Here is a 25061-nt window from a genome sequence, read left to right as displayed (position 1 = left end):
GTGTCCATGCCACAGCATCCCTCCTGGATCCACCCCTGACTGTGTCTGTCATAAAGCAGGCCTCACCGTGCACCAATAAGCTCGCCCAAGTCAGAGCTTCAGACTTCAAAGCCTGATTGAAGACTGTATACATTCTAGCATTACTAAACAAAGAAAGATTATTTTTCTGCAAATGAGTCATAAATACCTCCTGGCTGCTGATGCTTGTCGTTCATACTTTGTACCTTTAATGGCTGCTGCTGGCCAACTCAGTGCCACACCTTCCAGGACTCTACAGGCTGGGTGCTTAGACCCAGCAGGCCCAGGCTTAGAGCAGGCCTGAGCCTCTTCCATCTTCAGACAATGGCTGAAGGGTATAAAGATGGTCAACAGGCAGGCCCCTTTTCTCCCTCCCCCACTGGCATCCTGAATCAAAGAGAGCTCAGTCCACAAGGATTAGGAACGTGATCATTTACATTTTTAGACGGATTAATTTTACTTGTGCAGTGTTAATGCTGCATTTACATAAACAGTTATTTGCAATGCAGATTCATCCAATGTGAGGGTAGGAGACAGCAGAATAATGACAGTCTCCACAGAATAAAGCTCAGGTACATTATTAACATCCACAGAGATGTTAAACTTTCAGAAATATTAATTAGCCACATGTAGAAGATGAGGTTTGATCAAGAACTGCTGGAGGTTTCCTTTAAAGCTAAATAGTTAAATACTCATATTGGGAAAATAAAAAGCTATGATTCTCATTCATTGTTAATTTGCATATCCCCCTAGACTTGATATGATGTTTTATAACCTAGTACTGATTGTGGTGTTAAGTAACAGTACATACATTCAAAAACTGTAAGAGCAGTGTAAGTGGCTGTAACAATGAAATAACCTTAATCTCTTGATTGCAGGGTGTGTATGTGTAAGCTTGAAACCTTAACACTTCATTAACATGAACACAACAAGCCTTTGGGTGGCTCATTCATTTGTAGTTCAGCTTGTCAAGGACACTTCATAGCAGAAGCAGAGACGCACAGATTTTGTAAGAGATCTAAAAGAGTGATTCCTCTTTAGCTGTTACAGGAAATATACAGATCTACCCAAGATAATGTAACACGGTCCTGCAGTTATCTTTTGCAGTTTCCTAGAGAGTTCTTTTGTATTAAGTCAGAGTCCTCTGAGTTCAGGAACCTCATTCCTTCATGTGGCTTTTCCTCTGAACCTTGGCATCTAAGTCTCCCCTCGTTATGCAGGCAAAATCTTTTTTTCCTCATTTAAAAAGAAAGCCTCTGCTATGGAAGATGGCACATCTGTTCCTGTCCCCCGTCCAAGCTCCCTTTTTCTGAGTCACTTTCAGTTCACCCCCAAATCTTTCAGGCCTCTTCTCCACTATCCTGTTTCTGCCACCAGGTCAAGCAGTGGACAGCAGCCACCAGAGAAGCCACCAGAGCCCATCATATTTGCAGGGCTACTGCCTTATCCACTACAGCAGCTGTGCCAGCAAAGTGCACCCCAGAAAGGCAACAGCTGCTTAAGGGACTGCAGTAGCTGCAAAATGGGCAAGTGCACACTTACCAGCTGCCAGGGAAAGGGTAGCAGAGGACTCGTTTTACAGAGAGGGGATAATCTGCTACCATAAAGATGGAGTTCCAGCACCCTAGAACAAAGTTGACTGTTGATGCATTCGGGTTTTTTTGGCAGCAGAACTCAAATAGACCAGGCCTTAAATTTTCTGGATTTTAAGACCAATCAGTGTATCTCTTATCTCTGTTGTCTTGCTTCTGCTTTCTGACTTCCTTCACTGTCCCCCTCCCCTCCCCCCACCCAAAGAAGCTACAGTAAAACTTGTTTAATTCAAGCTGTAGTCTTCCATTTGACCATAAGCAATCAAGATGTTGCAGCCCTCCTTTCTCCCTGATCTGCTCTGGAAGTCTAGTCAGCAGTTGGTGGATTCCACAGGCATTCAGGCATTCACTGATACAGCAAAATAACCAGAATTCATAAAAAATGTACATAATGCTGTGCTTGCTGATTCCCAAATTATCAGGAGAGTTGTGTAAGCAATTTAGGTAGCCAGGGCCATTGTGAACTCATTAAAAAGTATCAAATTGAGAAACCCAGATGGACTTTTCTGTAGGACAGGCTGAGTAATAATGTATATCTCCTCCATGCCTGCTTCTTAGTATGCCTCTATTCTTCTCTGGAAAGGATGAGCTATGCAGTGTGTAAGAAACTGTTCTGCTCCTAGTTCATGGACTGTGTTATGGGAACCATGGGAAAAGCTAGAATTCTCAGTGTGTGGTACCACATGGCATCCTCCTGGTGTCTGGTTATATCCTTGAATCTGTTTGCTTGGGAACTGTACTGGTTGTCTGCATAACAATAAAAGAAATCAATCTATTTCTTGAGGAACATACATCTGTTGGTGAGGGCGTAATTAAATTTGTAACCATTCATTTCTTTGTTTGTGTGGTACCACTGCCTGGTAGGGCCAAGAGATGATGATAGATTTGATTCATTTTGTACCTTTTTTTTTCTTTTTTCCCCTTGATTTTCTGTTTAAATGTATCCTTAATATATACAGGTTTCTAAATTTAAGTTGCTGAGAAGTTGATATCCTCACCTCAGATAAACTGCGGCCTTATTTATGCTGCAGGGAAAGCATCAGGAGGCATTAAATAAGGGCATCATCCCAGACCCTCTAACTTACCTGTGAATTTTCTTGCCACTGTAAAATTAAGTTTCATAGTCAGGGTTATGTAAATAGGTTTCTTTTGCAGTGGTAGAAATATCTGTAAATCTGCATATAATCTAGTCATTCTTGTAACAAATCTCAGTTAATTATATTGTAAATTGTGCTGGATATGGTGTTGAACTGGCTGTGTTTAGATCTTCTGTGGCTTCTATCCTTACAAGTTTCCCTGGTGCTTACTGAACAACTTTTGGATGATTTTGAATTGGAGCAGAAACTTGTTGGTTGCCAAACAAAACAAACCACACACAAACCATAACTAGAGCGTCCAGTTACTCCTACTATAATCTGTGCTTCTGTAGCCAGACCCAACAGAAACCTTCCCACACAAGGGATACTTTCTTTTTTTTTCTTCCTAAAAATGCACTGAAACAACATTAAATAGTAGCCTCTCCAGTTACTAGTAAACTGACTATGCAACCCCAGTATGAACCTGAGTACTAGGTATCTTGTGTTCCTTTACACGTGGTAATACACAGTCTTTCTAGAAAACTGATCTAAAAACCTTGAGAACAGAAATCAAAATGTTATATCCTTCACAAAAATTGTGGTGGTGCAAGTAAGATGGAGAGGAACAACTAGAAAGAAGCCATTCTTGACTTAGATGTTTATTTGAAGATGACGTGTAAAGCAAGATATATATTTCTAAATGGCTTGAGCCCTGTATTTTTTATCATGTATATGGAAGACCCAATAGAGTTTTCATAAAGAAGTTTCTTTACTTTTGTTTTTTAAAATGTAGCACCATCAAGAAAGGTCATATCTGCAAAGAATTTCTGGATGGTTTTAAGAATGTTTATTGACAGATTTAGCACCTTGAGAAGAAAGTAAGGAACAAACCTGAGATCAAAAGAAATTATCTTGGATATTAACATTTTCCTTTCAAGCTCCCAACCTGGATATAACCATGGGGCATGAGGTCAGCTGGATACAACCATGGGGTATGGACAGGGTCAGCAGCCCTGACACCTGAGCCTATTCTTATCCTATGAAGTCTTAAAGGTGTACTATTGAATTCCTTCATTAAGCCTTTAGGTCCAGCTCTTAATAAGATTGTAGCAGAGGGAGACTTCCCCTCTCTTAAGAAACGATAAAAAAGACAAAGAGGGACAACATGCCCCATGAAAAGGACAGAGACCAACCAAGACAATGGTTACACATTCCTGTTATATTTACAGGATTAGTACGAACACTTGAATACAAGGCACTAAGGTTTCCAACAACTTCTTTCCTTTACTAGTCATACTTTCCAACACAGGAAGTGAAATAGAAGACAGAACTTCTGCCCACCCTACCCTGGGAGCTCCCATGTCAAGGACTTTCATAAAGAGAGTGTGTCTGTCCTTAGTACAAGGGTTTGATGTCTAGATTATCAAAAATCACTTTTTTTCTCTTCATAATCAAGGAAGGCACTTTTACAGAGGAGGAATACACCAGCAGCCAGAGTGAAACACTGTTTGTGCAGCAGGTGGAGAGCATATAATAGTACCTCCCATAGAGTGCAGTGTTCTAGGCACTGTCCCTCCCATGGTCAGCCTCCTCACAATGTTTCTGCTAGACACTTCTGGTTGTCATGCCACAACCTCAAACCTGGTGCCTTGGCCTGATCAGCACAGCTACTCATCTCAGCCTGCCTTCCTGCAGCTGGTCACCCAGGCTGATCAAAGCTGCCTACTCATTGGCAGCAGAGTGGTTGGCTGAGGTCAGCTTATCTTCCAGTTCTTCCCATATAAACCCCTGACCTGGAACAGGAAGTGTCAGGACAGTAGGGTTCAACCTGATCTCACTGACTTGGCTGACCCCTCCAGGTTGTGCTCTGACTCTAGTCTCTACCTGATTTCCTGGCTTTTTGACCCAGGTTGCTCTCTGATTCTGCTCTCTGCCTGAACCCCTGACTTCCTGACTCAGCTTGCCCTTGTAATCTGCTCGTTACTCCCAACCCCAGTTGGCACCTCAATTCCCCAAGTGTCCCCAGACCTGGCTGACCATGTGACAGTTTGCCCAGACCACCCATTTTGTGAAGGGGGTACGGTATGGAACCCAATCCCCTACTGGTGCCCTTGCACCTGACCAACTTGGATGCTACAACTTGGGGAGATCTGCAAGCCAAGCAAGACTGGCTGAATCAGCTTGCCTTGACCCATCAAGTATTTGAAGCCTAGGTGCAGCAGTTGCTGGCTGAGAACCAATCCCTCCAGTCCCAGGTGGCATACTACCAGGAGAACAGCCAGCACTAGTATGAAGAGCCACACCACCTTCACAATAAATTTGCTGTGCTCCAGGCTCATTTCACAGGGCCCTGTGCACCCCTCCTACTATCTGAAATGTATGATGAGAACTGGCAACACTTCAGGGGGTTCCTTTTCCAAAGAGCTGCCTTTAATTCCTATCCCAATACAGAACCTGTTCCAGGAATCAGGTGAAGGTGAGCCTTGTTTATGATCTGCAATCCCCTTGGACTTCATCATAGAACTGCCAGTCTCTTAAAAGTTTCTGTACAGTCCTGACCACAATGGATCAACTCACAAAAATGGCCCACTTTTTCCCCATGCTGAGGAGAAAGTGGGGGCCTTCCTTCAGTGGAACGTACAGCCTGGCTGTGGTTGGACTATGTGGTATACCTCCACAGCTTCCCACATTGCATCATATCAGATCATGTGGCCCAGTTCATCTCTCAGTTCCAGTGTGAAGTCCTGCACCTACCATCTTGCATCAGCCTACCATCCCCAGACAAATAGGCTGAGGACCAATCTGGTCTTGGAACAATACCTTTGCTGTTACTCTATTTTTCAACAAGACACTTGGTCTCACTCTTAACACTTTCAGAATTCTCTTAAAACAACTTTGAACGTGGCTCAACCAGGCAAAGCCCTTTCTTTGCTAATTATGAGTTCCATCCCCAGTTGCATCCCAATTTACCCACAAACTATGACAAACCCATGGCAAGAGAATTCGTATGCCATATTTCAGAAAGTCCAGGGGCTATCAAAGCAATACCTGAAAAGGGCAAAAAGGCCTAAGAGCAGAAAGCAAACCAGCACTTCCAGCCAGGGCCTGCCTACTCTGTGGAACAGCAAATGTGGCTGTTGACTGAACACCTCCATACAGACTGGACTTCACGGAAACTGAATTACCATTTCCTCAACCCCTTCTTCTACATAACCCAACAAGTAACCCTGGTAGCCTTTGAATTACAACTCCCCAAGACACTGAAGTTCTACCCAGTAATTCACGTGTCATTATTCAAGCTCGTTCATAAAGAATTATTTCCCACGCTGTACCCAGCCTCCACCATCCCCAGTAACAATCCAGGACAGGTAGAATATATAGTCTACATGACCTTCTCAATCTGGGTTACTCTCTGATTCTGTTCTCTTCCTTGTCCCCCAGCTTCCTGGCTTTCTGACCTGGCTTGTCTGCTCATGGTTTCTGACCTTAGTTGGCACCTTGATCCCTAAGTGGCCCCGGGCATAGCTGCTCATGACCTGGAGTGAGACTGGCTCTTACATGCTTACTGTGATAGCACCAGTGTTGCTGGTGCAGGGAAATCAAGCAGGAAAGGACACTTCCACCCTCTCCCTACATATGGAAGGGCACAGTTTAGCCCAAAGTAGTTTAACTCTTCTGATGCTCTTGTTAGATTCACAGTGGAAAACTATAGAGTACTGATTGTCACATGAGAAAAGGAATCCTATTAAAATTACACTACAAGACAGTGGAAGCAGGAACAGGTAACTGCTGTAAATTCCACACAATGAATTAATTGCAAACATGCACATACATCTCCAAGACATGGATTTTAGCATAGGACCTTGGCAGTGTGTGTACAGAATGGAATTTTTTTTTTTTTTGTAAGATATATGGCATGATGTGCTTAATGTAACCACATTTGAGCTGTTCATGATTGCAGATTTGAAGGCCAGACTAACCCACCTGGTAGGGCCATCCAGCTGATACAGAAAGCCCTAGAACCAGGCTGAATGAAGCAATACTACCACTAGTCCCATGAAAACCCAGAAAATACAGAAATACAGTCTTCTGCTAGTACAAATATGCCTGGTCTGATATATATTTGACTCCTGGTCAAAGGAGTCTTCCTGAGAATTAGGCATGGCAAAGCAGCCCTTGCCATGCCATCCACAGTCAAAACTCCAAGCCATGTAGGTTTTTATCTCCTGTTACCCATAATTTTTGTCATCTCCATAGAAACTCCCCCCCCGGGTTTTGTACTGTAAATATACATCATATTAGTTCCTCTCACTGCACTTCAGGTGGATTCCCATTTATCCTGGGCACTTTTTTCCATGCTAATGCTTCTGGATAAAAGGATATTTAATCTCTCCTTCAAGTAAAATAAAAATAAATTACATTAGATGGTTACCTGCATGGCATTATGGCCTTGATTGGAAAAATTATTAGAACTTGGAAGAGTTGCTTGCAGTTGCTGCAACAAGATGATAGATAATGATTGTAGCAATAACTGCTAAGTTACAGGAAAATAAACATCTCTTGCCAGTAAGAGTCACAGCTCAAACCGTTAGTTCAAAACTACAAAGGCCATCATAAATCTTAACACTTTAGCCTTCCGAACATTAACATAAATTGTTTCCAAATGCTGTAGACCTGCATGGCTTATGTCACTGGAGCTGCCAGACATAAATCTTCCTTTCTTGAGTTAAAGAAAAATAAACAGAGTGAAAAAATTCTACGTACACACACGTCCCATCCAAAGGCATGTCCGTTGTAGGTGTGTGCTTCCTCATAGGCGTGTCTGAGGACCACTTAATTTCTGTGCAGCTGGCTAATAGCATAATTTACAGAATGAGGGTGAAATCCTGGCCCCTTTGAAGAAAATGGCAAAACTCCCATTGACTCTAGGGAGGCTAAGATTTTGTTTCATACCTGTGTGCACAACTTCAGCAAGAGTTAGCAGCTTTTGTTCTTCAAATGTAATTGGACTCCTGCCTTTTATGGTAAGGACATTTCCCCTGCTGCCTTCCATCAGTATTCTTTTTTTTTTTTTTTGAGGGAGTTTCAATGTGGTGGTGTAATTTTTAGTAACTACTTATATTCAGGTTAACTTGTTAGAGGCGAAATGGAAAGGAAGCAAATTTTGAAGCTAATTTGGTAGACCATCCTTCGATGATTTTGTGTAATCACTTCCCTGCTAGCAAGAGCAGGGCAGAAATTGCAGCTACATTCTGGACATGCTGCACTATCTTTTTACCAGGTGCAAAAGGAAAAAGGTGGTCTGAGAATTTCTATTCTCTTTTGAAGCATGATGTGATATTTGACCTATTGTAAATGTGAGGTTCTTATAATGGGATGAACAATTTCTGGTTTACTACTAGGATAAGGAGGAGACTAATTTTTATTGATTGTAAACACTGTTGTTACAATTACCATTGAGATAGTAAGTGAACAATAATGGGTCAGTGAACATACATTCAGTGATGAGATGGAAAGAGTCAGAACTAGATAAACAGTGAAGCAATTTCATTAACTTACTGTGAAGTGGTCTCAGCCCACCCACAGCGTAGGGCCTCTTCACTAGCATAAACTCAGTCCACAGGCTAAGCTTGAGAGGAGTATTTTTCATTGCAAACAAACAGTTTCCTTTGCATTACTACCTTATCACTGGACAGGCCCATACTTTTAATTCTTCCTTTAATAGGAAAAGCTGCAAATAATTTTGTAATGCCACTGAGTAAAAATGGGATTTATATAAACCATCTCTCCCAAGCTTTGCAGATGTGGATCTTGCTTGAACCCAAACCTCAGCTTTGCAAGATTCTGGAGCTGCACTTTGTGTCTTTGGTACCTGGTAGTCCTAGGGAAACTGTTCACTGTTTTATAGCCCTCATCTGTACTAGAATTCTGAAGGCTATGAGGAACTACTAGGTAAAAGGGTAAAACTCTGAACTTCTGTCTCAAATTCATGTATTTGGATATAGGTTTTGCACAGCTCCAGTCTGATTCTCTGCATTCATAAGTTTTGTGTTGGTGTAATTCCATTAATTTCAGTGCAATGATTCCCTGTTTACATGGGTGTAAATGTGAAGAGAATCAGCACAAGGAAAGACAAAAATGTTCAGCCCTCCTTTTCTCTGCTATCTTAACTCCCCACTGTACTTAAGGTAGTAAGTGAGGCCTTGTGACCATTTATCAGAGAGGTCCTATTTCCTCCAAGAAGGCTGCATCCTTCACAGATGTATCCACTCCAGTTGTCTTTTGATATAAGAGGTCCTCTCTCTTCTGCAAAAGCTAAACAGCTGATCTGGTGCTCCTTACTGGTTAATGGCTATAGGCCTGCCTATTCTAAACAAAAACCTTCTTCCAGGTGTAGTCTTCCATTTCTTCTGCCATGGGTCTGTAAAAGTCTTTAGGAACTAACCCATTGTTAATCTGTTTGCATTCATAAAGATATCCACATAGCAATTTACAACAGACAGTTCAGTAGATCAGAAACAGCATAAAAAACCCTTTGGATCCACCAAAACAAACTTTTCCCCTTCAATCCTCCTTAAGACTTTCCCCACCAGAAGTAAAACTTGGAATCTCACAGCAAACCCCCTTGCAGACTATATGAATTGTGGAGGGAAATGAACTCCAGCCTCATGGGGCCACTGCCAAGAATACCCTATGATCAGCCTCCTTTTGTTTAAAGCAGAAGCCTCCAAGTTTGAGAACCTCAGCTGACTGCTGTTGCTTGGGTGTACACATGAGAGAGAGAAGGCCACTGTTGTTACTAGGACCTGAACCGTTTAGGGCTTTATAGGTCAAATCCAGTTTAATTGTCACTCCAGAACAATTGACAAACACTGCAGATTATGAAGCACGGAGTTAACGTGCTCCTTATGGATAAACACTACTTCATAGACAGCGACTGTGCTTTGCACTAACTCATTTCTGCAGGGTTTTAAGGTGTGGTCACCCTGCACTAATTAAAGGTCAAAGAAGGAAAGAGGATGATGCCCACTGAGAAGCTCATATGCTCAGCCCTCTGGCCCAGAGTAAAATACAAAGCATTCTCATCAGCTGGTGTTACTGCAGGTCCAGAAGGTGCTGGACATCCAACAAGAACGCTTGGTTGTGAACTTGAGTCATAAAGAGTGAATGCTTCTTGTTCAACAAGCTGATATGATCTCTACAATCACAGATAAATTGCTCAGCTAGCTAGGATAAGAAGAGATAGAGCTGGCTGATTAAAGCTACAGATCAAAGACTCTGCAGCTCAAACTACTTTGCCAATCCTTTTTACATCCTTTTAGGAGAGGAGACTGGAGAGGAGGCTGAAGCAACCCCATGGCTCAGGGCTAGTGAGTAGTTGCTCAATACTGTGGGATCTGCCAGGAGGAAATGAAGGGAAGGGAAGAGAAGTGTAGCCTAAACAGGTGTGTGCCAGTTACAGTCTTTCAAATTTACAATTGGGTACAGATCAGGAATCGCTAACAAAGTTGCTACTTCTTGTCCAAGTGCAAGGGTCCGGACACCGCCCAGAACATGGAGCAACAACCTGTGGGTGAAGAGTGAGAATGAGGTAAAGGTGGCGACACAGTCTTGAATACACCCCAAGGTGATGTAAATGGAGGGATGTGTGATGCTGGGCAATGCCAGACATCATGATACTGGCACAGGAGGACCCTGGGAGACATGCTTGACTGTTAGCAAAGAGCAACCATAAGCCCAGGAAGGGCAGGAGATGGATGTTCCCTACCTGCAGGAGCAGTGACACCAGCAACGGAGCAGCATGCACAGCAGCAGCCCCATTTCATAAATTCGTGCTTGCTGTGGATTGGTGCACACATCATGGCTGACATCATAAGCCTGTGCCCTGAGCAGGCAAGCAGGAAAGAACGGGGCAACACAGAAGTAGCTTCAGGAGCTCTGCAGCAGCGAGACTTCAGCTACCATGAGGCAAGCAAGAGATGGGACCGACTCCAGCCGCGTGTTGAGCTCCAACTCCCAAGAGAGGGGCAGCAGGAGCAAGCTATGGGAGAGGCTCTGCATGGACCCCTATATACAGACCCACAGGAAAAGAAGGTATATGCGAGTCAGAAGGCATGAGTGACTTGGAGACCTGGACACTTAGAAGACACCATTTCTTTTCTGTTGCTTGAAGTTAAGTTGGAAATTGCACAAGTACCCAGAACAGGGAGAGGGTGGACCTACTAATCAATTGGCAGCCCCAATCAGTTACTGCTACAGGCAGAAGAGCCCATTAATTAAGGACAGTGTTGATTAAGAAGTATATGAATTCATCAAGAATTGAAGAATTGATTTATTTATATGTTGGGAAAGTTAATGAATTCCCATGACAGATGTGCATGGGGTGTTGTCTCTATGAATTAATGATAATTTTTGTGAACCTGTAGTTGCGATACCAAAGGACGCACTTGGTGCATAACTGACAAGCATGGTCATCTAAGCTGCTCCAGGAGTCAGCTCATGGCCCAGATCCTTTGCATCAGGGACTCCTGGCTAGAACCACAATTTGATGCCCAGTTAGCATATGGAAGAGGTGAAAGGGGAGGAGGACCCCAAGTACACTCGCCATACCAGCATCTTATGAGGATTGTTTTGGACACTCCAGGACCCTCCCTCTAATTGTAAAGATCAAGGCATGGCAAGCAAGTCAAGGGGTATACCCCATGAGCAGAGCTCTCCAAGACTAAATCTGCATGGCCATAGGTGGTGTCCCACCAGAGACAGGACCTCCAGAGTGTGGCAGCACAGCTTATTTTGGCATAACCACTTACACATGTTCACATGCAATTAATGCGCACAATAAACTCTGACACATATTGCTCCAGAATTTATTCATGCACAGCACATGCAACCCAGTTGGAGCAACACAGGCTGGCAGAGTCCCAGGGGTCAGTCTGCCAGCCCAGGGAGGCTCCAACTGGGCTGCAGCATGGCTGGCTGAGGCAGAAGGGTGCTTCAGCACAAGGGCTGCCAGCCAGCTAGCCCTGCACTGAGACACCCTGTGCTCCAGCCAACTGGGGCAGCGTCTACACATGTGCTGCTGCACATGAAAAAAACTCCATAGCAGGGTTTTACTTGTATTTACAAGTACTGCCCTGCTGTGGTGTTTATTAGTTTCATGCACCCTAATAGAAGTGCATGTGTAGATGCCAAGATATTTACTGCATACTTAATCAGTCAACTGTGCAGTAAATGTCTCACGTAGATGCACCTAAAATGTATTCAATGTAGTGGCTCACCATTGAGTGAAAAAGAGTTGGTGCTGGGAGGGACTGAGCACAATATGCCCTATCATATGTCTTGTTCAGATGAGCTGCACTAACTTGCCCTTGTGATCAGCATCTTGGCCTTCTGGTTAAAATGAAGCATTTTTGGCACCAAGGGAAAGGTGTCAGGGCTGGCTCTGGCTCTCCCAGTGCTGGCCTGGTATTCTAGTATACCTTCAGGCTTGGTGCCAGTTCCCTGTGAAGGGAATACCTGCCCATTTTTTTAAAGGCCAAAAAAAGGAAGGTTCCCATCAGTAAGTTTGTCCAATATGGGCCGTGTGTTTAATAGTCACGTTTAGTGTTGGCTGCATTTCAGTTCCATACTTGGCTTTTGTTACTGAGCACACATTGCTCTTGGCAGCAATTTAATGACAGAAACTGAATTTAGTGAGATTTCCTTGTACATGAATGTACAACATTCATGTTGTAGCTTTTCCCTCTATGCTGATTGGGGAAAAAAAAACCTCATTTTGTATTCAAGTAAATGTGGTAGTTAACTTGTGGAATACATGGCCACAGGAGAAGCAGATAGCATAACCAAGTTCAAAAAGGGACTAGACAGATATATGGATGATAGAAGTATTAATAGCTGTTGAACAGGACAGTTAGTGATGTTTCCTATGGCATCTCTAAACCAATAACAGTGAATCCCAGGGTGGGTAATGAATAGGGGACAGATCACTCCAGATCTGTCCAGTTCAGTGCTCTTTCTCTAACATCCACTTCTGCCACTGTCAAGGCAGGATCCTGGGCTACACAGTATACTTATGTTCTTATGTTATAGATTTCATAGACACTAGGGCTGTAAAGGACCTCGCAAGATCATTGGGTTCAGCCCCTTGCCCAAAGGGCAGGAAGTCAGCAGGGGTCAAATGATCCCTATGCCACCTATGATCTTTATGCTTCTCTTTACACTAAGGATATAAAACAACAACATTCAGCAAAGTCTCTACCATAACTAGGTCTAAACCAAAATGACTGGTGATTAAGGCTAGGGCCCATTTAAAAAGCCTGGGCCTGAATTGATTCAATCTTTGCAGGTTAGTCTAACCTGGCTAGGCTAAGCTAGTTAGTAACTGTATGGACATCCCCTCTGGACTGAAGAAATGCAGGCACATGCCTGCAGTGGCTCAGGCTAGAAGCCAGGGGGTGCTAGAGCAGCCCTTCCTTCCACAGTGCTGAGCTGGGAGGGGGCGGGGCGGGGCATGGCCAGGCCCTGGCAGGATGCTTTGGTTAGGGAGGGGTCCATACCCCTCACTGTTGATAACAAAGCACTGAGTTACACAGGGAATGTTAATATTTATCAGCCCATCAAACAAATCAACAGCCTTCAAGCTCTTCTTAAACAACTTTTTCCAAGGAAGGAAGGGAGGAACATTACCAGCTACCTGATAATTAGCTCCAAAAAGCCCTTAGCCAACACTGTCCTGTCTGCCTTTGTCCTGTCTCCCACAGCACGGACTGTAGCCAGCATGTGGTATGCTAGCTAATGCTGAGAGGTGTCTATATAAGGCATAGTGGAGGGAGAAATCCCTGCTTTAGCAGGGAGTGGGGGGGGGGGGTTGGGGGAGCAGGAGGAATCCAGGCAGATGCCACTGTATATACAGTCTCTGCCAGAGCTGCAGCCAGGGAGCAGAGGGGCAGGGCCCTCCCAAAGTTGCAAAGCATCTGGGATGCTGGAGGACTCTGATTTAACTTAAACCAGGAAGGGGTCTGGGACAGACATTGCATAAACTGGTTTGACCCAAATCAGTTAAGTCTGATACTACATTCAACTAGGTTTATCTCAAACCAGTTTCAGCCATTTTCAAACTGGTTTATGTGCACTGAACATCTGTCCTGTTACAGGTTTAAACCAGTTTCTGATCTGGTTTATGTGTAATGTCTGTCCCTAGTCTAAGAGACCTGAGGACTCTGTATCCTACTCAGGCTGATTTTCTATTACATTCTCTAGAGTCACCTTCATAAAGAAGAACTAGAAAGTGAATTATAAGTGTAATTGTCAGAGTAAAAATTCAGTTTATTCTCAAAGAGCTTTGAAGTCTGATTTTAAGAGGAGCCTGAATCTTTCTGTCCCACAGGAAAGCATTGATAGTCATCTCTCATAACAAATTAGCATCTCCTTGCTAGATTCCAGCATCCAGGAGGAACATAACCTAGGCTGCAGCCTGGCAAGCATTCGCAAAAACTATTGACCACAACTTGCATTAAAAAGATCATGTGTTCCTCTGCACTGCTATTCCTGACTCAACTATTTCTGTGCATGCAGAAAGCTCAGTGATAAGATCCACAAAATAATTTGAAAATTCTTCACAGCAAGAAACACTCAACTCTGCCACTGGAAAAAAGGAGTGGGAATAAAGCCAAGTTGTTCACTGTGCAAGGCTATTCTGCAAAAACTGAAGCAAGTTTATGAAAGTAATGTTGTAAATGCCATCCTTGATGCAAACTCCCCCAGATTATTATATTATTTGTTATGAGAATCCTTGCATTTTCTTCTGAAGCCCCTGGTACTAAGCACTGTCAGAGACAAAGTGTTGAAGTAGGTAGCCACAGGTCTGGTTCAGCACAGCAGTCTATGTATTCCCATTTTCCCTCATATGTTGATTTAATAAATTAAAAGAAATGGTGTTGAAATTGCTTGGCATTAAATTACTGAATAGAGGCAGTGCATTATGTAGTAGGCCTGAAGCTGTTCCTTTACTGTAGTTCTGGATTCCAGTGTTAATGTACTAATAAGACCTTAATCTGAATCTGCTGGTTTTCTTTTTCTATGATAGGCCACCAGGATTCCAGACATCAAAATGACTGAACGCTTTGACTGCCACTATTGCAAGGAGTCCCTTTTTGGCAAGAAGTACATACTGAAAGAGGAGAACCCATACTGTGTGAAATGTTATGAAAGCCTCTACTCCAACACTTGCGAGGAATGCAAGAAACCAATTGGTGCTGACTGCAAGGTACTCTGGACTCAGGTTTTATTGACATAACCTCTGTCAGAATGGACTGGATAGGTCAGTTCCTTGCATTAAATGCAGATAGATTTTTATAGTGGCAGGGAAAAATCCTGAGGCAGCCCAACCTGTATATAGGAGCCCTTGTAGGTAGGGTTAAGCCCAGCTGGGGGAGAAGGGAACATTAGGGCTGTGCAAAATTTTACTGGCCGTTTCGTTCTGACACTCTTTCAACCAATTTCAAGGTTGAAACAGCAAAATCAGAATGAAACAAAGACCATCAAAATAGCCTCAAAACAAAACGAGGCAGGCCAAAACGTTTCAAAAATTGAAATGTTTTGACCATAGGCTGGGAATGGGAAGTCAGTGCAGGTGGGCTGACTTCCCATCCCCAGTGCAAGATCTGGCAGGGAGCAGCGATGTAGTGCGGGGGACTGAGAAGCAGTCCAGCTGGGCTGCCTTCCACCCCCCGGCATGATGTAGCGCAGGGGACAGAGAAGCAACCCAGTTGGGCTGCCTCCCGCCCCGGGGCGATGTAGCACAGGGGATGGGAAAGCAGCCTAGCTGGGCTGCCTTCCGCCCCCCGGCACGATCTAGCGCTGGGGATGGGAAGTCAGCCCAGCTGGGATGACTTCCCATCCCCAGCAAAAGTCGAAACAGCTTCAAAATAGCTTTTCTGTTTCAATGGAATGGAGCAGCTGCTTCGACTAGAAATGAAATTCAAAACGAAATACTGTTCCATCGAAACATTGGAACTCAAGGCAAAATGGAACAGTGCCATTTCACACAGCCCTAAGGAACATACTGTGGGTGAGGGCAAGCCCTATGAGGGTATCCTGCCAAAAGAAGCATGCTTTGGTAAATCAGCAAGGAAATGGTAGCTTGGGACCATTGCCCCTCCTGCTTTCGTTACATCTACAGTCACTGACTAAACACATGCTCTCCCCAGGTATTTACAGAATGGCCTTTCTGTGAAGTGTCTGCCCCATAACATCATATTAATCAGTTAATTAATTGATAGAAAATTAGAGTTAGACTGGACATAAGGAAGAACTTCTTCACAGTTCGAGTGGCCAAGGTCTGGAACGGGCTCCCAAGGGAGGTGGTGCTCTCCCCTACCCTGGGGGGTCTTCAAGAGGAGGTTAGACGAGTATCTAGCTGGGGTCATCTAGACCCAGCACTCTTTCCTGCTTATGCAGGGGGTCGGACTCGATGATCTATTGAGGTCCCTTCCGACCCTAACATCTATGAATCTATGAGAATTTAAGCTCCTCCTTGTAGATCAGTGGGAACTGAGGGTACTCACCATCTCTTGGTAAGTACTTTGGCCCAGAATTTTGATACTGCCCATTGCTCTTTGGCCCTTGTTAGGGCCTTGTTACATGGTAATTTTGGGTGGCTCATGGAGCTGTTAACACGTGGATTATCTGTATAGAAACATCTGAAACTAGTTTTAAGCACTTGTTAGGTGGCTCAAAGTTATGCCACTCCAGGGCAGGATTCTCTCTCATCCATGTTACACAGCTCATGTCACACTAATGTGTAGCCACTCTAGGCTATGCTTTAGCATAAACACCCCCACCTCCCCTGCTGGCCCAGATTGAACCCTCTGCTCCCCCACTCCCCCACTCTCTGCAGTACTCTAGATCTCTACCCATCCCCCACACTTACTTGTAGCTGCCCATGCTGTCTGTCCCATAGCTCAGTCCCTATTTCAGGCCTAAGCCAAATTAGGTTCCAAAAACTGGATACCTAGCTCCCCTGGAAGGGTCAATCCAGTAGAGATTTTCAGAGCAAGCCTAACTAACAGGATTGGATCCCTCACAAAATGCAGTTGTAATCACTTTCTTTCAAAACACAATTGCCAGGGGGCAGGGGAAGTGGGTATAGTGGAATTGTGTCCAACTTTTATATAGAATAGCGCCATTGTTGAAGCACTAGCTTATGAGGTGGGAGACTTGGGTTCAGTTTCTTCCTCAGCCTGAAGAGGTTCAAACTAGCATCTCACATCTTCACAGTAGGGGATGGTCCTGCTTTGAGCAGTGTGTTGTACTAGATGACCTCCTGAGGTCCCTCCTAACCCTTATTTTCTACAGTTCTATGATCTTACACAATAATGTCCAAACCACTATGTTATATGTGAGAACAGGTAAATGAATTCTCCAACCTTCTTGTTAATGCTGCACCAAGAGGCAGTAAGGAAAGCAGGAGTGATCGTGCCCAAGAGAGAGAAAAAGAGAATGAGTTTGGCTTTGCAGTTTAATGATTAAGTCACGCAGCAAGGAGGTGTTCTGGCCCCTATTCCTACATTTTATCCCATGACTGTTTAATGTAAACTATAGAAATGGATTCCCGGAACAGGGACTGAAACCCAAGACTCCTCCTCAGTTGAGTGCCGTAGTCACAAGGCTACAGAACCATACTATGCTGAACAGTGCCCAGTCAGCCTGTGTATAGGCCAGAGGCAGGCAATTATTTCAGGCGGAGGGCCCTTTACTACATTGTGGCAAGCTGTCAAGGGCCACATGGATAGCCTCGCCCCTTAACAGGTGCCCCACCCCCTGGTCACCATCTTGGGACCAATGTCCCAATGTCTTGAGGCCAATGTCCCAGGGCCAGCACTGGTGGGGCCCAGAGCAGGGCACAGGCTGGGAGGGGTCTGTGGAGCTGGGCTGGGATGCACCAGCAGAGAGAACAGGAAGCTGGCCTGGCTCCAAAGAGTCCCTGCCAGCCGGGACTCTGTACCTCTGCTGCCCTGCTCTGGGCCCTGCTGGCGCTGGCCCTGGGACATGGGTGCAGGCCCTGCTTCTGCACCCGCTCACTCCCAGTGCCCCCCTAGCCCGCTGGTACAGGCAGGGGACAGCGTGCAGCCCCAACCCACTGCTCACCGGCAGGAAAGGAGCTGGTACTGAGCGTGGAGGTAAAGCGGCCCTTCCCCCCGACCCCATGCCCGGAGCTCCCTGCTGAAGTTGCTCACAGTCCATATGGAGCTGTTCTGAGCAGGCACAGACGGCCCCATGTGGGCTGTGAGTGGCTGCAGCACGGGGCACTGGGCATGGGGCAGGGGAGGGGCCACTTTACCTCACGCTCAGCACCAGCTTGTAACCCACCCCTGCTCCCAGCCTTGGCCCTGTGCTGACTCTCGGCTTGCCTGTCAGTGCTGTACACAGTGGCGGCAGCTGTGCCCCCCGCTTGCTGCATTGGGCAGCGTTTGCTGCTGCTACCCACCCAGAACTCGCGCACTGGTCAGCAGCAGTAAACACTGCCCGGAGCGGCAAACGGGGGAGGGACGCAGCTGCTGCTGCTGTGGCGCAGCCCCAACAGGCAAACCCAGAGCTGGTGTGGGGCTGGGTTACAAGCTGGTGCTGAGTGTGGGGGAAAAGCGGCCCCTCTCCCACCCCGTGGCCGGCGCCCCACGCTGCAGCTGCTCGCAGCCTGCGTGGGGCTGCCTGTCCCTGCTCAGGACAGCCCTGCATGTGCTGTGAGCGGCTGCAGCAGGAAACTCTGGGCAGGAGGCAGGGAGGGAGGGCGGGGCCGGGCATGCCCTGCTGCTGCAGGAGCTCTCCAGGGCTTCCCCTGGGTCCTACCATTCTTGGTTCCTGTCATCTTTGACAGGAACCAAGGATAGATAAATTTTAATTTTCATAATTTTTTTAGGGGCCCATGGGCTGGATAGTATGGTCTCGCAGTCCAGATCTGGCCCGTGAACTGTATTTTGCCCACCCCTGGTATAGGCCCACAGATCCTATTCAATTCTATTTTAGTATTTAACAGTTAGCCGCTTACTTCAGACATTCATATAAACTCTTTCCCAGTCCTGACTGCCTGATCATGAACCATGACAGTCTTCCCAATGTCTTATGAGTAATAAGCAGTCTGGATAGCTGCCATTACTAATAGCAGATTTAGGGACGTGAAGGCTAGTTAGGGTTCTGAAAAAGGAATGTTGTGAAGGAAGGAGGGAAAATGGGAGCAAACCTAGGGTCAAAGACACCTAGTAAGGGCTGGAGTGATTAGACTGCACTTGCAAAAATGGTTCAAGGTTGGATTTGGGAAAAGCCAGTTCTGATCTTTTACCCTTCCCTAATCACCCCACTTTGTTAGAAAATAAGTGGGAAAACCCCTTTAATAAAACTCTAAATAAGTAAGAAGATTTAACTACACATGGCAGAGAAACGATGCAATAGATGTATGTTCCATGCCAACTTTCCTACAGCTCATAAATATTCAAAATAAGAAAGGAAAACAGCCTGACCTGATAAAACAAAAATCATATTTCTGACCCATTCTAGAATGTACTTTTGTTTTAAGTCTCTGTCTAATCCCTTGAGAAGATATTTCCATGTGTTGACATTCAAGAATCCCAAAACTTGGACTGTGTTCAACAAATCTCGGACAAAGTATTCATGAGTTAATCAGGCTGAACTTTTCAACTCAGATTTATGGATTTAGGGAGTAAGGGTATTATTCAATATACTTTTCTTCTGTATTTTTAAACAAGACACTCTTTAATGGCACGCAGAAATATGTAACAGCACTTTAATATTCTAACTGGAATATTCTAACCAATAAAGTAAAGATACAAAACTATGTTTGTGAAGTACATATAAAGCAAATGGGAGTTTTCATTGAAGATTTCTTAAGTAAATGGAAAGAATAATTAAACAGATAAATAATCTCTAGTATTGTTGCTGTTTTGGCTTTTTTCAGTTGTAGGACTGGACCATAGTCTTTAAAGAGTAATCTTTCCCTCTGAAACATAAAAATAAAAATATTGACAAGCCTTGTTGCTGCAGGCTTTGGAATTAAGTTGATTTTCATGGCTGTATCTGTTACATGTAAAATAAAAATTGAAAGGGAGCCTATATTTATCTCCATGTTCAGATAGAGTGTTGATACAGTTGTAGGTTTTCAGAAGTAAAAAATGATATGTTTAATAAACATATTATGGGCCCAGTTCTTCCTCACTTATACCTCACTTCTTCCTCTCTTACCTGGTATAAATTGTACACTTACCACATGAGAGTTTCTCTACTGAAGTTAAGTCGTTGTGATGTAAATGAGAGAGGAATCAGGACTTGTATATGGTATTTTCCAGTAGGACCCTCCCCTTCGCTGATAGAGTCTGGAGGCAATCCATTTGTTTATCATTTCTAATATTCCCAGTTGGCCCTTTGTCAGCGACACTGGCTTTTTTCTAAGCTGGGGGAACTGAACCAGGAATGCTTCTGGAACTATCAAAAATTTCACTCTTACATCATGCAAGGCACTTTCCTGTACTCAATGGCCAAGTGGCTCAGCATACTGATTCTTAAGCCACATAGTGAGAAACCAGAGCCAGGAGCAAGACCTGAAGGGCCTCATTCTAAACCTTTTTGTATATTGTATAATCTTTTCCATCTGAGGAAAGTAGGTGTAAAATACTACCACAGGTATGAGTGTAGCTGTAAAATACCACACAACAATACAAAAGCAAGGAGGCCTGATTCTCTTATATTGTTGAATATCAGGGGTAATTCCACTGGAGCCAAAAGTGTAAGTGAGAGAAAAATCTGACTTTGGGTCTCTAGCACTGAAGTAGAGCACCACCTATTAAACTGCCCCTCACTACAACTGCATGGGAGAGACCAGGCATGTCAAAGATACAGCCCTTGGGCTGGATATGACCCATGGAACCATGTCATCCAGCCCTCTGTGCTGCCCCTGGTTCTGAGTTGACCCACATGCTGCCAGAGCAGACCCACACACAAGGCCTGGGATGTGCACTGCATGTGGTGCCCTCTTTGACTGATTTGGGATCTGTGCTACATGCAGTGCCCTGGGACCCACACTGCATGTGCTTCCACCCCAGCCAGTCTGAGATCCTCACTACTTGCAGTCCCCCACCTCTCCAGTCTAGAACTGTGCCATGTGTGGTGTGGGTCCTGGACTAGCTGGGGCAGGAGGTGCCACATGAAGTTTCTGTCCTGGGACCTACACCAGATGTAGTGCCCATCCTGGCCAGTCTGGTCTCAGAAGCATGCCACATGCGGCGCAGTTCCAAACCAGCCAGTGGGGGAGGAAGAGAGGGTGTCACCTGTGGCACAGATCCCAGACTGGCTGGGATGGTTACCGTGTGTGGTACGGGTCCCAGAGCATAAGCCATGTGTGCTAGATTGAGAATGGAGCTGGGAGGGAGTTGGGGGGGGAGAAATCTGTGGATTTGATCTAAACCACGGACTTGCCCTGTGCCACTCATCCAGCTCATGAGGCAATATGATTTTCATGCCCATGATACAGAGATACCTGAACTATATTTTAACTAATTACACCAAGTACTGGTAGTAGTACAGCCATGGAAGCCCAGAACTCAGCATGGACATAATGCTCAGGTATTTACCCAGCTTCTTAAATGTGTTTGACACCCGCTGCTGAGCTTGGGGCTTCCACAGGTAGGCTGCTCTTGGTAGCTATATGAGATGTATTTAGTTTGGATATATCTACACTGCATTGCAATCACAACATTAATAGTAGCATATGGTAAATACATGAGAAGATGTAAGCTGAAGGATGCCCTCATTTGCAAGAATTTAAAATAACCTTTTGTTTTAAATACAATCACCATACAGTGCTTCCATGGGTGTGTGTGAATATTATTCAAAAATTACAGATTTGTTCCTTTTTTGAAATATTGGTTTTCACAAAAACACATTTAATTAAATGGTAACACATGGTGTTAATACTTCATCTGGCCTAAGGCCACCATGTTAACTGTAAACACTTCTAGCTGATGTTTATAAAACCCTGACAGGCAGATTAAAACTTCATCTACTGAGTGCTGAGAGGTGCTGGGAGACATTAGAAAAATGCACTGGTGTTTCTCTCAAGAGTCATTGCACATTATCCATATGCCAACAGCTTCCTAAGATTGTCTCATAAGAAAGAATATAATTTCTTTAAGAGAAATGGGCTCACATTTTAACGCCTGAGTCCCTTGTGACTCCCCAGTACAGCTTTTGTTTCCTATTCTTGCTTGCTTGAAACCTTGAACATTCTTTCTGGAAATCCATCTATTATGTTTTCGTTTGCTTAACTGCCTAAATTTGACTTTGGGTTGATTTTGGCATTCTTTACATTTTTAATAGTTTCTTTGGAGTTTCATTGGCACAAGGAATATTATGAATTCAGGAAATACATATAATAGCCCACCTTTCTAATGAAGACCACATTAGTGGCTTAGTGGAGGGGAGGAGGGGAAGTCTCTTTATATAACACAAGAACAAAATTAAAAGGGAACTGTGGTGGAAAGCTACTGTGACAGGATGTGGGCCAAAATGGATCAGCAGAGTCAATCTCAAATATACAGTGAAAACACAATAAGTAGCTCCTAGTAATATGTAAGCAGAAAAGGGAAATTTTAAATATTTTTTGGAACAGAAAGCTTCACTTAATATTTCAGATGAACCTTACACCTTTGCTGAGCTGCAACCCTTTCTTTTACTTTGGTGTTAAAAATCTGACTGGTACCCTGTGTTGTGAGGAAGAATGGAGGGAGAGACCCTAGAACCCTCACCTGTATATTTTTAAAGCATCAAGGTCTTAGTCTTAGCAGTAATCATTCAGGCTATGCCTACAATAGGAGTGCCTTACTGATGCAGGAATGCTAGTATGCTATACTGCCAAAGAATTCTGTCACAGGAGATGACTATCTAAAATCCATGCAATATACAAAGTTTGAACCCTATTCCCCCCTAAGCTCTAAGGAAATCATCACAACAAGTAAGATGGCTGATACACTTTAAATCATGAACACAAATATATGTATTTGCTGTCCCAGTTAAAACCTCTCTAATCTTCTTCCTATGGGTCTCTGTTGAAACCCAATTCAAAGGAAAAGGTAAGCCATTGTCCATTATATACATTTTAAGTTGTACTAGAGCCCAAATAAACACAATGGAGTTGCAGGGTATAAGGAATTTATGTTTATAAAACAAGGCAATTCTAATCTTATAATTTTGTTCAGTTAAAAAGAACTTATTTACATAGGGTGCGTCTTCATGACACCTTATGACAATGTTGTTACTGTGCCATGCTTCAGTACTTTCTTTTGGTGACACATGGTTATTTTTAGCAGCTATGTTGCCATAGAGGTGTGCTATAATGGGGGAGTGCACTGCTTTGGTGAAGTAGCTGCTGGTCATATGTAATATGCTGGTCATAAGTAGCTGCTGGACATAGCATACTTTTGGATGCTATGTCACCATAGTGTGTCACTACAGCGACATAACATCACGTGTAGATGTGCCCATAAAAGTTTCATCCAAAAGAAGTAAACATATTCTGAACCCTAGATTTGTACATTTTGGAAGAACTGCAATATCGAAGGCCGAGCTTGAAAAAAAGATCAGGATCAATTGATACAATAAGTCAGGTCCTCAACTGTTTGTTGTACATAGTGGGGTGCAAACTAATCCCAACATCACCACCTACAGAAGCGTTTAAACACAGTGATTTACTGTGGTATAGGATAGTACCTGTGTTTGACAGGACTATCCTACACCAGAGTAAATGAATCTACTGCACACTAATTGTGGTGCACGTGTAGACTGTGATGCTTTACTATTAAATTATTATTTAAATTAGTCTAACACGCAGTAAAGCACACATGTAGACATGCCCAGAAAGTGTGAAACCAGTATAACCAGTCTTTCAAACATACCTTCTAATACCAGGAGATCCCTTAGTCACATAGTCACCCAGTGATTTTTATGTCACTTCCTTCTGGCACACCTGTGTAAGGAATATGAACTTATGGTATGAGTATGTGTAGGTGTGAACTAATGGTATGAGTATGTGAGTATGTGTAGGGAGTATGAACACTGAAACAGTTCTTTCGGGTTGTGAGCAGCCACTATAAATTAGAGCATGTTAGAGGCTGCTCTAAGTTTAGGTTAGGAATTGGTCAGGGTCTGGACATAATTTAACATAAAATTGTGTTTGCACATGAGGCTGAAGCATAACTCAGAATCTTCTCTTGACTGCTATGTCTAGACTGTGTTTAAGTTGTGTTTGTAAATACAGTGCAGTCAGAGGTATGACTAGTACATACAAATGTACCTGAGCTAGCTTTCATCCAGCCAACTTGAGTAACGACAGTAAGTACATGGGGTCACAAGTAGGCTTGTGTAGCCCATGGTGCTGTCGCTACACTACTAGAAATATTAACCTAGGCGTATTCTGCCTAGCTCCAGTATAAATATGCATGCTATAGATCACACCAATGGCTGCATTGTAAGCCTAGGCTTAAACATTAAACCTAACTCTGCTTTATGACTCAGAGGCTTCTGACCAAAGATTGCTAAACTGTTACAGCAAAGAATAAGTATAATCTATTAATTCTCCTCTTAAAACATGAAAAACTTATACTTCTATCGAGGCCTATACAGATAAAAAGCAAACCATTTACTAACTTTGGAGGAAAAAACATCTTACCAACATAGCAAAAAAGGAAAAAGGAAACTGGAAAAAATTATAATTTATGTTTAAAATGGTCTTCACTTTCATAAGCAATCAAGACAAACAGATCTGTTGTCATTTCATTTTCCAGCAGGCAAATATTTCATTTTGGAATGTTCCTAGTTAATTCTAGCTTGCATTTTTCCATGAAAAATATTGTTCTTCTGAGATCAGGATTAGGTTGTTCAACTTCCTTTAAAGAAATAAATGTAAATACTAATCTTTTCAACAAGGTTTTTTATTTTGATGTTCAAAAATATCTGATACTTGAGGAGAAGAAATCAGGCTTCTTTAGAAGGTTTTGATTGACATGAATAGAGAAGGCTGAATGAATAAGTCTTTGAAAAAGTGAAATAGGATCCTCAATGGGTATTGTACCTCAGAGCATGACCTCAGAGCTGGAAAAACATGAACATCCTCAATCATGACTTGAAAATAAACTGCAGGAGTTGAGGGGAGGGAGGGCAGAGCAGGTGTTCAAATGAAACTCTCTAAATTATGCTACTGTTAATGTTCTGCCTCACAGATTAAAAATGCTGATATCTTAGACTTTGTTCTTCTCTATTCAGATCAGCAAAATAAGTAACTTAGCCAAATTATCCATGAATCTTTAAATGGAAA

At 43.7% G+C, this 25061-nt stretch overlaps 1 protein-coding gene across 4 annotated transcripts in view; it reads left to right on the top strand.

Moving 5' to 3' along the window:
• The window catches only part of FHL2 (four and a half LIM domains 2), a 72167-nt gene that overhangs the window by 30574 nt on the left and 16532 nt on the right, over positions 1 to 25061 (top strand). For 3 of the 4 annotated variants that reach the window (XM_059721028.1, XM_019485017.2, XM_006265080.3), the window contains exon 2: positions 14772 to 14951. In XM_059721028.1, the coding sequence (XP_059577011.1) occupies positions 14796 to 14951 (156 nt within the window). In that variant the 5' untranslated portion in view covers positions 14772 to 14795. Of the gene's footprint in view, positions 1 to 14771; positions 14952 to 25061 lie in introns of those variants that run through there. The other variant, XM_019485020.1, reaches the window with a different exon arrangement.

The sequence above is a fragment of the Alligator mississippiensis genome, chromosome 1 (genome assembly GCF_030867095.1).
Source record: "Alligator mississippiensis isolate rAllMis1 chromosome 1, rAllMis1, whole genome shotgun sequence".
Classification (NCBI taxonomy): domain Eukaryota; kingdom Metazoa; phylum Chordata; order Crocodylia; family Alligatoridae; genus Alligator; species Alligator mississippiensis.
The sequence above is the reverse complement of the archived record's forward strand: the minus strand, read 5'-3'. Positions and strand labels throughout refer to the sequence as shown.